Source organism: Indicator indicator, chromosome 7 (genome assembly GCF_027791375.1).
Source record: "Indicator indicator isolate 239-I01 chromosome 7, UM_Iind_1.1, whole genome shotgun sequence".
In the NCBI taxonomy this organism is placed as follows: domain Eukaryota; kingdom Metazoa; phylum Chordata; class Aves; order Piciformes; family Indicatoridae; genus Indicator; species Indicator indicator.
The window spans coordinates 22965011-22983821 of record NC_072016.1 but is presented as its reverse complement, the minus strand read 5'-3'; the positions used below and the strand labels follow the sequence as shown (position 1 = coordinate 22983821).

The following is an 18811-nucleotide window of genomic DNA, read 5'->3' as shown; positions in this document are numbered from 1 at the left end:
TTGATTTCACCATCCCTGTCTACCACTGTATGCATGTCCTCCATTTAAGCAAGAACTGTTGGTACACATGTGAAGTTCTGCTTCCTAAAGAATACTGGAAAAAAAAAAATCAAATATCCAGTCTCAAATTACACTGAAGCTGATGATACAAAGCAATCAACTGTCCATCTACTTAACGAGTGCATTTGGAGACCCAAGAATAGAATGAGAACATAACAGCTGGATTATTAAAGCAATATGCTTTAAGTCACAGAACTAATACAATTCTTTTCAAGCTGTTTAGTTTGCTAAGACAGGCTCACATATGGGATTGAAAGAGATGTAGGAAAAAACGCACCTAGGTAGTGTTTTTATTTGTGAAACTACTATTTGCTTATTAACTTGCACAGGCCACATTATTACCTACAGGCCTCAAAACTTCATTATCCCACTACTTTCGATTTTGCATTACCATATGATTTGGTTTCCCTGGACACATTTAGATTTTTTCATCTGAAAAATTTTGGGTTTACCCTAATATTCAGGCTCTCCTACACTAACCCATATGCTGAAGCATAGGAGATTCCATGTGAACATAAGGAAAAATTTTACACAAAACAGCTAAAATGCAGCTCAGTCCCCAGATCCCAAGCCTAGCACACAATTTCACACAATTTTCTTGATACAACTGAGAGCAGAGCAGAGGCAGGGGACTCCTTGAGTGGCAGTTATCATACAATACTGGCACTGCCTGGGTTAGTGTCACTGCCTCTGCTGTCTTTATCACTGGGAGCAACAACTGGCTGCAAAGAATCAAATGAACACAGAATTTTCTCGGAAGACTCCATCTTTACCAACTGATTTTTCCACATTCTGAAAGAAGACAAAAGAATCTATCTTTTCTTTTTTAAGAAAGTTTTGTCTTTCTTCTGTTCTGGCAGTTGCTAAACCACATCAGTCTAGCCCTTCTCTAGCTCACAATGATGCTCATCCTGAGTATGAGTTGTATATTTAGCTAAATTGAATAAAATTTAATATCAGAATTTAAAAATAATTCATTGTCCTGTAAAGCATACTAGGTGTTGCAACAGAATAGAGAAAGGAGGCTCATGCAATTTTGATTCTAATGAAAATCTACCTTAAGTCTTCGCATTTGCTCTCAAAACAGCACAACAGTGACACAACTCCAGTATCTTGTTGCTTTTTTGGCCAATTCACAGTTACTGTAGTTACTGCTAATTATTTAAAATGAACATTTGGCTGTAATACGAGAAGACCTCTAAAGCAAAACTCCCTTACTGCTTGCAACAGTATCTGGCTTTCCAAGGACCACTAGGACCACTCCAAGATTCCCAGTGGAAGACAGCAACTGTTCTAAATTTCTAACAATTTGCATCACCAAATCGCATTTTAGACCAGCAATGAGTCATTTTTCACACTGAGAATTTAGAGGTCTCTCTAGTTCTTTTGCCTTAATTGAAATTGCTTCTGTGGTAAATACACTAAATAATTTGATTTTAGGTTTTCTTCCCCTATGATAGAAAGACACTATCTTCCAGAGTGAACAAGATTAACATCATTTGAGTCTGACCTGACAATCATAGGGACACTACCACATAAGAAAAAAATACTACGCTTTGTACATAGATGTTCAGTGCTCAATTCATCTCCTCAAGAGCAGCCCCTGTTTAGGCTTCTATTACTGAGTTCAAAGCCAAGTGAGTTATATTTGCCTTTAAATGTGTTTAAATTTGTTTCGCACGAGGGCTTGCTTCAGAAGATGCACATTTCAACCCAGGCTAGGAACCTGAAACGAGGGATTGGTGTCTATGGCTGCAGGTTTTAATCTACAGAGCCCTAAACAGGGCTTTGAGAAACTACACAGCATTTACACAGGTTCTTTGCAACAGTGCACAGAATAAAGCAGATATTCGCAACAACAAAGCACAGCTACAACAGAGATACCCACTATACAGACAGATAAAAGAGTCAAGGAGATTTCCTTAGGACTGCAAAATATCCAGGCATCTTAACACTTGACAAGTTTTTCCTTCCAGCACACTATGAGCCTCAGCCCCAACAACATCAATGGAGACATCTAACAGAAGCAAAGACATATTCACCATCATCAACTTGTTTCTTGGATATCCAGACTTGCTCAAAAGTCTGGTTTAACTCACAGAAACAAGATTCAAAACAGCTGGAGCTTCTAGTCTCATGTTCACACCTTTTTGTAATTACTAAGCTACTGAACTTCACGACTTCTTTTTTTTAGAGAAATTTCTTCTATTTATTTGTTAAGTCATGTGCTATTGGCAACTGCTACAAAGCATGATTTAGCATATCCAGATGTGTCAGGATAAAGACAGCATGTATTTATTAGGATATTCATAAAGATTCATAATGACACAAATATCCTTGCAGTTTCAATCAGACTACCCAAAAATAAAACCGGCAGAGGAAAGTCAAGTTGATGGCTTGCTTTACACATGTCATTGAAACCTAAGTAAGTTGAGACGAAAAGAACACATAAAATGGAAACAATCTAGGGGCCTTATCAAACATGAACATACTAAGCTCTCCTGAACGGCTCAGAAAAATAGCACACATTATAAGGAACAATACTGCATTTGTTTTGGGAATACATCACTTAAAGGCTCTCTTTAAATTCATTTTACGTTACTTTCTGATCTTTCTCCTTGAATTCCCTCTCATGAAGAGGCACAAAAACTAATATAAATTATAATAATCTACAATGATGAATCTTCATGATTCACTGATTATTCTTCAACTGCTATTTAAATGAATGTATTTTAATCACTTACATAAATACCTTACCACTGAGATACTTAAACAGGTGTACTTGAACATGAGCATTAGAAAAGACAAAACTTACTCCGTAAGACTTCTCAGTATGGAAATCTCTCTTTTTAAAAACTACATATAACATCTTGTCTTGTGTTTCAGAGAGTGTCATCTCTAGAGTACTCAGAGCAAGAACTATACTTGAAGGGTGGACTACATGCCCCAAACAAACCTGAAGGAATTAGAATGGATCTGAAATTTTGACCAGTGGAATCTCAACTGAATTTAGGAAGTGAACTTGCTGTCCTGGAGTGTGATGATCTGATCTGTTCACACAGTCTATGCTTCCAGTTGTTCAGCCCTCCAAGCAGCAAAAAGAAGCTACCAATCTTCACAGAAGTTGCTTTGTCATTGTTCTCATAGTTGGCCTCCTTGTGAACTTCTTTGAATGTCTCCAAGACACACAGGCTGATAAAAGAGCAGTGACAGGAAGGTACATTTGGATGCACTGCAGCTCAAAGGGTAACACATTCAGGACTGCATGCTGTAAGTTGAGAAAAGGTAACTTGGAAAGGGCAAATACCATTCTGAAGAGTTTGCTTTCTTCTCTCCCATGAATACATGTATGCTTTCATAGCGGCTTCCCTTCTTCCTTTCCACTTGTGACTTACCTCATGTGCAGAGGGACAGATACGTTACTCAAACAAAAAATAAAACATCAACATTCATACCAAGATGAAGCTCTATCTCCATCTCTATCTGTCTCTATTACCAAATTTCAGTTGCTCTCAGCATATAGGGGATCCTTGAAGCAGAAGACAGGAAACAATGATAGAAATCAAAATAAATCTCTGGAGAATGACAGTTTCAGTCCAAGTGAAAGTGTGTTGTATACACTAGGAAAAGATAGTGGCCAGGAACTGCATGATGAGTTAATTCACTCTACACCTCGAATCCACAGCACAATGAGCCTTTGTGTAAGTACCAGCCTCATGAAAATCCAAGCCACAGGCTAAGAAAGCAGCAGAGCTAGCTTGCTGCTGTAACTCATAAGTACTACAGTACAGGCATTAGTGCAAAAAGGTTCCAACCTGGCAACAGAGTTTTACTGCTACATCTGTCGAATCAGTACCATGGTAACAAGGACCTGTCAAATATCAGAAAACAGGCCAGATAAACCACCTGATAGTCTGACTGCACAGAATAAAGAAGCATCAGCTCAGCTGTGCAACCTCTCTTATAAAGATGAGTACTGAAGAGCACAACAGAGAAGCGAATGCCAAAACTTAAGTCCATTTCCATTCCAGCAAAATAATACATAGACATGAGGCCCTAAAACTCAAATTAAAGATGAAGAGGAATTCTCAACTGGAAAGTAATGTCAGTCTAGCACAAACATTACTATGTTTCTTCTAAGAGTAGAAGGCAGACCAAATGCATCAGCAAGCAGACATCTCCCAGGAAGGGAATAAGAACAGCTCAAACAAGTAAGTCCCAGTGAAGAGCATCTCTCATTCTGAGGGCTCTTTATATGCTCCATCTTGAGACATTTGAGAGCTGACTCCTCACAAGTCTGACACGTGCCAAGCCAATCTCACAGAGGTTCACGACACAGGACATAATTTCCCAAACTGCAGGTCTTTTACGGTTTTGTTCTGAGTAAACTCACGGGCAAGACAAATGGCCAAAGTCCACTGTGTCCCCTGTGGGATTCCCTTTTCTGTAGTCAGTGTAAATGTGGCTGTTACACACTACAGACATGCATTAGTGTGCATGCCACTAAGCAACAGTACTGACTGTGCTTTCCCTTTGGTCAAAGAGAAACACAGAAACGAATGAAACCCCATAATCTGAATGACGTAACAATTAATTACTCATTTTTCTATAGTATACATACTATAGATCTTTAGGAAAGAGAGTCTTGGTTGCAATAAAGTTGCCAATATATGTTCCAAAAAGAATTATTTTATACCCACAATAACTAAGTATAAGCGTCCCAGCAGAAACCACAGTTTCTGTGTGCTACAGAGGAAGAGGTAGCTTCTGTCCTGCATAATGTTGAATTTAATTAAACCAGACAAGCAAAAGAGAGATGGAAAGTGTGTTATTATCCTTACTTCAAAAATATAAAAAACCCTACAAAAACAGAGAGCAAAGTGCAGGATGGCACACAGTCAGAACCTATGCTAAGAGTTGGAAAGTAAACCTACAGATCACCTGGAACGTAGTCATCATCTGCATCAAAAGGTGTCTCAGAAGGTAAGAGCTAAAAGAAAATGAGGTCTTTATTTTAATGAAAAGTGTCAAGTACACAGTTTTAGGACACTTAGCTCTAAATGCCAAGCATAGCAAGGTAGCAAGAAAATAGGACTACACAGACAACAGGTTTTTAACTAGCTTCCAACTAATCAAGAGCCACATTACACAGTCAGTTTCATATGTTTATTTTTATCCTTTAAAAGGCAGTTTGATTTTTCTATTTTCCTTTCCTCCATTCCCTCCCTCTCTGCAGTCATTCTAATTGAAAACCTTTTCCAAATGCAGCTGCCCTAACAGTTCAGAATTTCCCATTTATTTGTGATGATTTATTCAATTTACACCTGTATATTTTGGTGCCATCACTGTTCTGTGGACTCACTGCTCTTCTTGGTTTAAGTTTTTTATTTTTAGTATTTACACACATTTTGTAAATCTGCTCAGATTTCATTTCATGCACAACCCAAGCCAAGCTCTTTTACTCTGCCCTCTTAAGGCTGTCTACTCATTCTTATCAGCCATCTTCCTAAGTCTGTGTGCACTATTTGTATTTCTTCTCCAGTCGGTATGAGACCATTTTGACTTGACTGATTTGCTGAAAATCTTTGGTGTGAGCCATGAGACTGACAATTCATATGCTGTTTCTTTCCAAATGCAGGCATGTCAATCATTTAGTCCCTTCAAACTGGAGGGATGCCATCAGCTTTGGCTGCAGTAAATTTCATTCTGTGCTTGTAATTCTTTTAGCTGCCTCTCTGCCATGTCTCCACAGTTATTGTGAACATTATTACTGGAAATGAAGGCAAAATGTTCATCTACTCTTACAGACCTCCATATCTAGATGTTATCCTTATTTTCTACCTTTTTCCTCATTTTCATACTGCAGCCTCAGTTTTTCCTCTTCTCTCATTTCTGTAAGTTTGATTTGATAATACACAAACTACACTTTGCTCAATCTATAATACTGCTTGAAACAAGGCAGTAAAACATGATACAGTACATACCCTGATCAAGTCATGCCTTAGGTCTCAGTGTCTTGTCCAGTGATGTTTTAACATCATCATTTGCGAGTACTCTATCTGCAAATATCTTTCTTAACCCAAGATCCAATTTACTCACAGCTTGGGTATAACATCCACTAAGAACAGTCATTATTTTACAGTTAACATTACAATGATTAAAGCTAAAGACAAAACCCTTAAATATCACGTTTCATATAAAGTTAAGATTATTAAGTAATACTGCTCTTGAAAAGCAAAATCAAAAGCTTATCAGCCAGAGCCTAAGGTACTGAAAACAAAGCAGTATCACAAAGGGGTTGCTATCTCTGCTATCAAACATCTAACACTTAGCTGCCCATCCAAGCTATCACAGCATTTGCTTGTTGTAGTTTCTCAGTGATTGCTAAAGTACCTCTTCTGCACAGTTCTGCCCTCAGGCTCTTTCCTCCTCCTCTCTCTTTACAGAGACACCAAACAATGTCCTTTTCTGACAAAGCTCCCTGTATGATCTCATCCTGTCGTCCCCCTGTCAGGCCTCAGCTTGGCCTCCTGACAAAAGCAAAAGTATCTACAAGAGCAATATAGTTCAATAGCTCAATAAAGTATCTTAGCCCCAACACCTCTCCCCTCCCCCTGCCCTGTATTTTAGAACAGAAAATTATTCTCTCTCTCTTTTTTTTTTTTCTAATAACCACTCTGATTGGTGAACTGTTTCACTTGACCTTAAAATAAAGCTACCAAATAATTCAGCATCTTCTATGAGAAGGACAAAAGCTGCTAATATTATGCTCATAATAGGTCCAAGCAATCACTGTTCAGAAAGGTGGTCTTCTTCAGGCTTAAGACATATGCAAACACCCCTGTGCTCATATACTAAAAGCTACTGAGGTTGCTGCAGTTTCAAAGCAAATGAGCAGGCAGCTAACCTACTGGGCGGTTCCGTATAGGTGCCACACCAAGGCAAAGGAATTTGCCGTGGAAGGTTTGGGGAGCAGCTGTCACCAAAAGAGACACATATATTTTTAAGGCTTTGTCATTTGTCTTCAGGGTGGGAAACGCTGTATTTGAACTCCTGCTGAGGCAGCAGCCCAGATGCAGCAGCATGGGCTAGAAGAATAAAAGGGGCACAGCTATTATTTCAGGTACAAACGCCAGAAAGCCAAGACAAGAAGGATAGTCATTAAATCAGCATTATTATTTAAAACCTCACATGACAACTTTTTAATACTTTTCAGGGCACACAGGTTTCCCCTCAAGGCATTCTCCAAAACAATTTGTATTAGCTAATTGTTAACTACCTCAGTGGTCAAATAAAACAAAACAAAAAAGCAGGGCATCCAACACTGCCTCAGCAACACCAAAGGTCCTGGATGGGAAATGCTAAGGAGCTGACAGCTCTTGGTCTGTTCCTGTGCTTTCCCCCAGCTGAGGACATGCTGCCGGTGAAGGCTGCTGTCATACTTGGCTCCAGCCTCTCATCTCTCCCTGCTTCTCCCCTCACTCTTCACTGTATTCTGATCTGCCATCTGCAGCTTCTGTAATCACTCCTCAATTTCTTCAGGTTAGCAGGGAGCTACCACCAAAAGGTTTTAAACCAACTGGGATGAAATAGTGTGGGGCCAATTGCATGCAAACAAGTTGTCCAAGCAAAAGCTCTTCTGACAGTACAGGTCCTTGAGCAAGCTGAGGCTGGGAACTGTCAGAGAACAAGAGCTGGACTACCAATTGCACTGGTTCAGCTGCCTCTGCAAACCAACCGACTAGAGGGACATCAGGCTGGGGAGGTCCACCTGCTCCTTACAGCAGAGCTGCAAAGCCTGCCAAGCCACTACTGCCAGGTCACTCCAGGTATCTCAGCCTGCAGAACATCGGTCAACAAGCCTTGTACTAAGCTGTAGAGGTAACTAATAGTAGATGACCCTTGAAAGGATTTGGTGCAAGTATTTTCCTCAGTGTTTGCCTACTTAAATGTGTTTTAATTTCTATTCCTTACATCTCAGAATGTCATACCCTAAACAATATGTATTAGACTGTTTCCAGAGCAATCCCTATGGTAGCATTAAAATCATTCTTGGAAGAATAAATTCAAACCACTGTAAATTCCCCTTAAGCCAGGAGGAAGGGAAAAACAAACGTTTATTCATTAAAATAATGCCATTTGAGATTTACATCAGGGGACTTCTGTAGCAATGTCACTGGAAGAAGTGTTGAAAGTGTCTTTCAATAGATGTAACAAGAAAAAAAAAAAGAGATACTCAGAACAACAAGCAAGCATCCTTGACAACAACATAAGCAAATGATGAAAGGCAGCTTTCAAGGATGCACACTTTACCAGAAAAAAAAAAAAAAAAAACAAAGGACAATCTCAACATTTTTATAAATACTGAACAAGGGAGCAGAGCCTCTGTTGCTTTTGAAATCAGAAAATGTTACTGCACTCAGATGTGGAAATTAATCCTTTCAAAACCAGTCAGGATGGTCTGAAATGATGTCACATTGTTAATCCCAGCCAGTCAGTCTTTCAAGCTGCCCATTCAGTGATGCAGCTTTCACACTTCAGATGTGAATGTGATATCCTTATTTCATTTTCACAAAATATGTTATGGTATGCCCCAAGTGTAAGTATTTAACAAAGACAATAAGAACACTAAAAAATACAGTCTAGATGGACATGATGAAATCCCTGGAATAACTGGTGAAACAATTGTATACATGATAAAACTAAAGTAGTACTAACCCCAAATATTTAAATCACTGGAAATAAATTAGTTGTATATGCAACTGGGAAACTGGAAGCAGAGGAAAGGACTGAGAAGTTTTTAGAACACACTGAGAGAAGAGAGCTCGTATTCTCATTCCCAGCTTTCCAGGTATTGTATCAATTAACAACGCAAAGACTGAAAACTGTACAGATTGCTGGGGCAATGAGTTGCAAAAAAAAAAAAAAAGCATATATTCCCAAAAAATAATTACTGGTGGAAATCATACTCTGACACTGTGCTTTTCTAGGACACGATGACAGATCAGCAGTTTTTCAAGACTACCCTCTCACCCAAGCCCAAAGGAAAAGTGCTACAGGTCCAAAGACTCACAACTTCACCTTCACTAACACAATGGTAGAGGCACACCTCAGGAAGAATTGATAAGAAAGAGGGTATGACTACTTCTAATAGGTATCTTTTTGAAAGACATGAAGTTTTAACGTCTCACTTGATGCACACACAGCTGCAAATCCTCTTTAAAAACAAAATAAAACAAAAAACAAGCAAACAAAAGAAATCAAGAAGAGATGTGATAGCTAACTATTAGAGAAACCTACTAGAAATTCAGAAAAAAAGTAAGATTGTCTGTGATAAATGGAATGTTTTATCTTCCCCATAGTTCTCCCAGATGAAAATCAGATGTTCTACTCAACATTTAGTACACATTTAGTAACAATCCCTTCCCATACAAAAAATAAATCAGGTAAGTCTGGTGAATATGCCTTGGTGTGAAAGCCACTTCTGCAGGAGGAACTGCTTAGAGCACTTTGGACAAAACATAGCCATAACTAAAGAAGCTTGGAGCTAATAAAACCTGAAAAGGAACAGGAAAAGAAATTGTAACACCCAACCAGTTGGCTACAAAGTGTTGGTTTGGAAGAAGATAACCTTTTCTGATATTCTAAAAGGGGACTGCATAGCAGTTTAGTACTAAACAGAAAAGTTATCCATGCTCAGTCTGGAATGGAACAGTTATCTGCCTGTTTTCCAAGCCAGTGCACATTATGTTGACATTCATCAGCTAAGAAAAGGAGAACCAGAATTAAATGCTCCAGTTAAATCAAACACGTGAGAAGCAGAAAGCCCCTGAAGTGCATTTTCTACTTTTACTATATAAGAGAAATAATGTCAGTACATCCTGATCAAATATTGCTACTTGATCAGAGCCCCGTAACAGATTACTGCTGCAAAATGCTGGAAAACTGGCTACTTAATACTATACCAATAACATTTCCCCCTAGTCTTGGCTCAAAATTGTAAAACTAACAACTAGACATACAAGGAACTGTGGTACTTGTTTGTAGAGACATGCAGTCAAGGAAGAAAAACTTGGCAATAGATCTATCAGGGTGTGCAGAATGAATGTGAAAGATTTAGTGGCTGACACATGACAGAAAATCAATCGTTTACCAAGATGGAGGGGCCTAAGTGCGTTCATTCCCACCATGAAATTACTGAACATCCGTGCTTCTGGAAGTTACATTTCATCTATAACATCAAACAACGCAACGAGTAGCACTAGTTGCAGAGATTTCTGAAGTCACATACCCCCAAACCAGCAGGAAATTGAAATGCTAACAAGAGCTGCACTTTTACCACCAAATATAGTTTTGGTTTTTAAAACATGCCAGGCAGTCGCAGGTAGCATTTATTCAGAATACAACCATCCAAGAATCAGTAACACATCAACAAAAAACTTTTCCTACCAGCTGATTTTGGAGTGAATTTGTCCCTGTTGGCTGCACATACTGCCAGTAGCCTGTATCCCAGATCCAAGTCAAATCCTTGCTGAGCTGCCACGCGACTAACCACCTGCAAAGGGAAAGAGAGAAAGCTTCATTAGGGGTTACTTGAGCACTTTGCAAAGTTACATTAACCTGCTTATGAGCACTAATGTTAGGCAACTGAATCTGCTGTGATAGGCACAGTACAAACATGGTATAAGGCAATTGCTCTCCAATAGTTTCCAGTCCAAGCACAACAAACTGAACATACGAGTCTTCTGGTGAGCTGGTTATTCGACTACTCACCAGAAGAAAGGAAGTTGGAGAGACAGGGCTTTCCAGAAGAAATAATGCTAGGGAAATGTAGGCAAATATTATACAGAATGCATTTCACTGTGCTTCAGACTTAAGGATGAGATGTCTCTAGGTCTCTGTTCTGTGTGTCACAAGCAGTTTCTGGTCCTGTTCTCAAGAGTAGTGCCCAAGTCTTTTAGGTTAAAATGCCCTCATCCACACTGATAGGCAGTGTTCTCCTATGCTGTGATCAGTGTCACAGTTGCTGCATTTCAACAATACTGTACTGGGAAGCACATTTTCTGCAGATTTAGAATCAGTAAGCCTGCAAGAGAAGTATTTACCAAACACATTAAATAGAGAGAGAAGATTTTTTTAATTTTTTTTTTTTACTGAGCTAGAAGGACTTAGCAAAACTAGGGAATCAAAGATTGTGATTAAGGATGAAAAGTCAACCAGTTCTCAAGGCCAGCAACACAGTTTTCAGCCAAGAATGTATCCTCATGAAAATTAGCATAGTATAAACATAATACTACGGTTATTCTGGCAAACTGGGCTGAAGTTATGCACAGAAGAGCTTTTATATTGCCTTCTAGTGGTACAGAATTACTTAGGACTCAGAGACACAGAAATAATAGATTCTTCTTAAAATTGCCATTATTGCTTTGTATTGAAACAAAGCAAAGGAAGTCCACAAGAAACAGAACATTGTTTCTTTACATGAAGCAAAAGGTTCTTATCTTAAATAGCTTATAATGCAAGAAAACATTGTTTTCCCATTCCTATTTCCATCTGAAAGCTTCTTTCCAAATTTATGACACTGCAACTATCTGTGTCCTGGGCTGCCTCCTCACAAAAAGCAACAATATAGAACAAAGTGAAAAAACATGTGATAACCTACAAATGGTAAATAAATGCACTACTCTGCCACACTAACTCAAAACTACCACATGAATCTTATTATTCTGAACTTTTTCCAATATCCACTTTCCCTAATGAACAAGAAAGAACTAAATCACCTTCTTAAGAAAGAATTAGCATAAATAAAGTTCCCGAGTAGGTTTTTGTTGTTTCAATTGTTCCTATTAACTTAGAAATTACAGATTCATGTTTTGAATTAAGTGGGAGTGTTCTCTCCCCCTCTCAATCTAAGCACTGAGTAGAGAGCTTCAGGGAAATGGAATGAAAAACTGAACTTACCAGTACAATCATACACAACCCTAGAACAGACCTAGTGTTTAATCTTCTGTTTCTGTTACAAGTTTTAGAAATAATAATAATTTGTGATAAAGAAAGCAATTATTTTTTATAAATCCAAACCCATTTCCTACTAGGTAGATCAGGATTTAATCCTTTACATTTACGTGTCTGATTATTGTTAATATCCTGGCTAAGATTCTAGGTCATAATTAGCAAAAATTAGATAATAGAAAAAGCACAAGCAAAAGAACAACAGCAGAACAACAAAATACCTCATATTTCATGCTGAGTTATCAAGTGAAGACTGTGGTCTGCTATGAGATACAGAAGACATACAATTGGAAATCTAACTGCTCCCTTCCTATTTCAAGTATCACCATAGTTCAAGCTGCTGACAGGTAGACACTAGAGAAGGGATCAGAGCAGTAGGCAGTAGACTCCTTTAAAAAAAAGCCCAAACATCTTGTTGAACGCTCCTGAGGGTAACATCTCATTAATGCGTAACATTAATGAAAGTCCTTTAGGCATCATCACAGAAGAAAGCATTTCAGAGTGCTAATCAGCTCTGTAAAATAAAGGGAAGAGTCCTCCCATGATCTGTTTTGAAAAAGCAGTAAAAGAACTGTTTACTTTGAAACTGCACAAGAAGGCAGGCAGGCAGGCAGGCAGGCAGATAGTCTGCTTACCAGTGAGCACGTGGCAACTTAAGAAATGCATTGCCTACTTAGGTGCTTTGTTCATTTTGAAAGACTAAGCTACAAATACTGAGACCCTGCTGGCCAGAGGCCAAATCACTGCTTTCAACTGGCATCTTGTGAACTACAGAAACATTCTACAAGGTAACTCAAGAAATACAGATAATTATAAAATACTGAGCCTATGAAAGCCAATCTATGATTGCAGTATCTTTACTGAATGGATTGCAAAGTCTGGGTCCGTCCAGATTCTAACAACAGGCTGAGGCATAACCTGTAACTATCATTTTACATTAGTTTAATTTTCTTAACTTCTTTGCACTGTGCTCTCTCTTACCATGGTCAAAAGCAGGAGCCTCCAGATAACAGGGCATGCAGCCCCAACATTGACTGCACCTTGATGGCCATTGCATCATCCTGCTAAAGTTGACCTCAAAGTGGTTGAAGCTATACCTTAGTAAGCAAGCACTGCAAGCAGAAGACTAAGCATGAGATGACAGAGTCTGAACTTACAAGTCTAGAAAAGTCAGTCAAACTCCTACATACTGCTCAAGATTTTAATAAAAAGTGTGAGGTGAAAACAAATTACAAATTAATTTTCATTAAAAAATAAATAAAAATCTAAATGTGGAAGAAAGTGCTTCCACTGACAAATTGCACAAACCTGCCTTCTTCCTCTCAAAAAGCAACAAATCCCTTAGCTACTTAATAGAAAATAAGCATTTTTAATAAAATTTCTATTTTGTCAGAAGTAACCTTCCCTCTAATATTTCCTTCTGTGCACTCCACCAAATGCATGAAGACTCTGTGAAACAAACTGGTTGAAGTGTGATCAAGAAGGCTTTCTCTGGGCTTTTCTCCCCTGGCACTTGGCCTTTGTACACCATTCTTCAGCAATCTCCTTGGTCAACACATATATGGAAGTTCACTTTTTACTTCCAGTTTATTAATAGGCTTATGAATTTTTGCATTAACTGTATTTAAAAGTTTTTCTTTCACCTGTGACAGCTAAAGACTTCTACTTTGAAATCAAAGTTGAACAGATCATATATCCTTCAAAGACCCTGTTTCAGGCTGCCTACAATGAAAGTCAGACATTGCTCACTTGGTACTTGGAAGGCTTTCTTCCAGTGAACCTGTATGCAAGGAACTTCCTGGTCTTTTAAAGAAACATGGAGATTTCTCAGAAACAAGATGACGAATGCATCATAGGAATATGATCTAGCAAGCGCAAAGACGTAACTACAAGACATTTGGTAAGCTTAACACATTCAGGTCAGCAGCCCCTGTTGAAATTTACTTTAGAGTGCCTCAAACCTTGCCCAGGCAAACCTTGTAACTGTGCATGATTATCTCTATGAATTCATTCAAGATAGAGACCTTGGAGGCACATTGAACCACTGGTTTTAAGACGGCAAAAAGGTGAATCTCAGAAATTACATGTACCCAGACAGGTAAAAAACTGGATTACTAAACATTAGATGAGTCATACAGAAAGAATATCATCAGGAATCTGTCAGCACACTGCAGTTTTCTTCTTGGATGACTTACCTGGACTTGTATGTGTATGGAAGACAGTGGACCTAACGTATCTCGACTTTAATATGGCTTTTGACATTGCCCTGTATGATGCTATCATAACAGAGGAATGTAGTCTAGATGACTATAGTATAAATTTTACTCAGATTATTAATTAATTAACAGTCCTCTCTCAAATTATAATTTGTCCTGGATACAGGTAATTCCTATTTGCTTAGTCATGACTTGGGCAAAGAAACAGAGTAAACTGCAAAACTTCTAGATGATAACAGGCAGAAGTGTTTACAAACACTTAGAAGGATAGGATAAAGGTTTAAAATATTTTTTATAAATTGGAAAAATGTTCCAAAAAACAGGCCAAGGGCACATATGAAATACTATAGATGGGAAAGAAATAGTGAATGCCCAAATAGACAATTAGGAGCACACAGCAGAATTTCTCTGCTCAGTGTACAAGTGACTAAGGCCATATCCTGGAAAAATGTTCTAAGTATTAAAGTTCATCAAGTGTTGAAACAGGCTACTACTCTAGCCTTGGCATTTTGGGAAAGAGGATTGATAGTAGACTAGATAATATCTGTAATACATCCCAGTTTATTGAAAAAGCATAGACTCCATGCTTCCCTAGGGATCACAGCAAGCCGAACCTCAGTGATTCTAGACACCTGCTGCTGACTGGAGCCACACAGCTCAGTCTGAACCCTGTCCCAGGAACTCTCTAAAGTCTGAAACCTCCTGTGATTTCAGTCTTACTCAGGTAACAGTGCTGATCAGATGGGACTGAAAAAACACAGTTTCAATTATCCATTCAATGTTATGGTTACATGGATATGATACTACTTACAAACATACTCAGCCTTTCTTTAGTTACTAATTCAAGTCGAGCATATTGGCCAAAATATAGACAATAACATGCAGGCGACACCATGTGTTCAACCATGACTTCACTCTGCAATGCTGTACATATGTGTCTTAGCTGACCTAAAAATACATGTCATAAAACTGTTGAAAAGTGGTGCTATGAAAGAAAAAACGCCCAGACAATTGCTAGGGATGCCACAACCATAAATTGAGATCATCATCCTTTATCATGGTTAAGAGAGGAACTTGGTCAGCCCAAGGTTCAGCACAAAGTATTCCTCTAGGTTGCTTTACAGTAACAGCTGAGACAAGTTAGATCTTATAAAAAGTAGCCTGTTTCGTACATATGCTTACAACACCTAGCTTTTATTTTAGCATAGATATGGTGCTGACAACTATTTCAAGTTGTGGCTTTAAAGAAACACTTAACCTTATTCACAACCAAATACTACTGTAATGTATCACACCAAATCTTTTAAATCTTTGACTAACACTACATTCCTAACAGAGACATTGCTTGCATTTACTGCCTGTGACAGCACTGCACAGTTCAAGATGCCTGAATTCTCAGAGCCATTGACAGTGAAGAGAAAATTATGAGAATGAGGTTTTAATAACATGAAAAACAAATGAATTTTACTACCAACCTCTTTTCACTTGGCTGAATTTAACTGCAGGGGTTTTTTGGTTGGTTGTTTTTTTCCCTCTTTTTTCCCCTAATTTCTGCTTTTGCAAGGCTAAGGAACTACACTATGGCAAGCTCCACTTTGTGCCCTTCTAGCCATCATGCCACAAAGTACTGGAACAATGCATCTCTTAACCTAACAGGCCTGTTAATCAAGAGAGTTATATGACTGCTTATTACAAAACTTGGTTCCCATTGTGTTGCACTTCCAACAAATCTCTTAACTGGCAGCAGTCAAGAGCACACACCCCCCCCCCCCCCCTTCTGCTGGCATTAGAATGAATTTTACCAATTCAATTTGCTGGCTGCTCAAAACTAAAAATGCCAGCTGATTGCTAGTTCAGACAGCTCTGTGTTCAGCCACTTGTGCGTACTTGAAATTATCTGAATGCAGTTTGAAGACTACAGCAGAAATTTTGTAATTAGAATTCTGCAATGTAGATGGTAATTTTTCCCCCTCAGTAACACACAATGATCAGATAAACAGGAAGCAAACTGAGGAATTTTGAAACTTGAATAGTAATCTGCCTCAAACAGAACAAACCCCCCCCCGCAAAACCCCAAAATTTCAACACAACAAAACACACCCTCCCCCCAACAAACAAACAAAAAACCCAACCAAAAACCAAACCAAAAAGGGGGGAAAGGGAAGAAAAAATCTTTGTGATGTTAAGTCTTACCCTATTGATACTCCTACACTCCAGTTGCAGAATATTTGCCTCAACAATATAGACAAAGCAAGTGAGCAAAGTTATATATCATTAACTAGTTTCTTGCCGTTGATGCTTGAAAACAGACATTAAGTAGGTTTTGCAAATGTAAGATACTCTAGAAAGCCCTTGTGTTCAATCTAGGACCTCCTAAAAAATGTATTTTCCACCCCATCAGGTGGATAAAGACCGTATTTTGAAAACATAATAAACCAGTATCCCTGTCATCTACTACTTTTCTTGACCCTTCCTGCAACAGTGAAGCAAGCCATACAGAATACGGCTATCTTCTCCTTTACAGCCTCTTCATCTCCTCTGCATGTCTCTAACCACCATAAACACAGAAGATCACTATACTCAGTTCTCTCCATCTGAAATTTTTCCCCAGAGGGAAAGATCCAGGGATTGTGCTTTAATTAAGCCAGCTGATCACTGGGTCACTGCAGTATTGTTACCACCTGAGTCCTGCCAGCCTTTGAGCAATGACATGAATGAAATATATAGACATCATTTGAAGAAAGTGATGAAGGTATTCCAAAAGCATTTTGACAGCAACAGATCTCAAACAATTATTTTGGAATTGTAAAACAGCCCATGCCTTGACTAATGAAATTAAGTTTAAAAAAGGTCACCATGAGGTCATGTGACAGTCAGTAATACGGATTTATTTGGTAGCATTATGAACTGCTCTGAGACAGAGTGTTCTGTGCCTGCTGGCTGTACTCTGATGGTACAGCACATACACAGCCCTGAAGCACTGTAATGCAAACACACAAAACTGTGTGGTTAACAAACGCATGGAGAGGATGATGAAAGAACAATTTCTTCCATGTGAACTTTTTGCTCTGGTCTCAGACGCTAAATGCAACATGTCCAGGGCTTAATGGATAGCCACATTCTGCCATTTTCTGGGTATAGATATGCTGACCCAACTTGTCCATCTGTGATTAGTCACATTCAGATCCTAACCTGATTTGAAATCTGATTTTTTGAGTGTCACATGTTGATTTTTGATTACATATTTTTCTGCATTACACAGAACGAACCCAGCCAGGATGAAGTCAATGTAACAGCAGATACTTTTCAAAATTGCTATTATTCGAAGATACTGTTCTTGTCTTTCTTATATATGTATTTTTTAAAAAATCAATGATATTCTTCATTACATACTGGATTCTTCTTCCCCCGTCCTGCTTCCCCTTAAAATGACTTGAAAAATCTCTGCCTCAATTCCAGGATTTTCCAAGAGAAACCCAATTCAAAAGAACCTAAAGGAGATAACTTCCATGAGTTTAACACAGATGCTTGTTATTTCAATAACTCTCTTCAGCAGTACAGAGATCTACTATGAGCTACAAAAGAGTGAAATGAGATCCTTCATCTTCAGATAAGAGTACATCTCAGACTACAGCTTTGTGTGCTGTTATTCTTCGAAAAAGAAACATTTCCTGAACAACATGGGTGAATTTCCCACATCTGATGACTGAGGTAGACCTAACCTAATTTGGAGAGGAAATCTAGAACATCAAAATAGTGAGAACAATCAGGCATTTTTTTAATGACTATTTAAGCATAGCTTTTTCTGGACAAATTGGTTTAGGAAATGACATCCTTTGGATGGAAAGAGAAACACAAGTCCCAAGCGTGGTACTCAGAGGACCCAGTTTTCACTAGGGAAGCTCTGCCACATTGGCTTTGGCCAAGAGGCAGTTCAGGTAAATACACTCAGCTCCTCCGACTGTCCAAAACTGTTGTGGTGCTGGATTTTAATTCCTTAGACTAAAACTCTAGGTACAGTTGCAGAGCTGTGCTTCTCTCACACCATTTTATTGTGGTTTTGGACACACTGAAGAGGCCTGAAGAATGATGAACTTGGTGCCTGAAACACTGAAGCACAGTAAGAGAACAAAGTAGTGCCTTTATTGTCCTTCACTGAAAACAAGTATGTAAATCTGCCCGTTTTGCTCTCAGCTGTCTCCTTGTTTCCATTTTTGCTGCAGTGCCAACATAAAAGATAGCCAATGCCCTTAGTACACATTAAGCTGCCTAACAAGAGCAGACATAAGGGATGGGACCAGAGTGGATTTAAGACAAGGCAGAAAAGAGTGAGTCAACTTTGTCCAGTCAAACTACATGTTCTTTTTTCTTTGTGTTTTTTTTTTTTGTTTGTTTGTTTGGTTTGGTTTTTTTAATTGCTGCATAACAACCAAAGCTGTTTGTCAGAAGACAGTAACGTAATGCCAAGTATGGCATATTTTTAGATAATTATATTCTTAAATTTATCAAGTGTTATGTTGCAG

At 38.6% G+C, this 18811-nt stretch overlaps 1 protein-coding gene across 1 annotated transcript in view; it reads right to left on the bottom strand.

The window, feature by feature from the left end:
• ZMIZ1 (zinc finger MIZ-type containing 1) overlaps window positions 1-18811 on the bottom strand; it is a 150885-nt gene that overhangs the window by 110445 nt on the left and 21629 nt on the right. The window contains exon 3 of the mRNA XM_054382280.1: window positions 10510-10615. Within this exon, the coding sequence (XP_054238255.1) occupies window positions 10510-10615 (106 nt within the window). The remainder of the gene's footprint in view (window positions 1-10509; window positions 10616-18811) is intronic.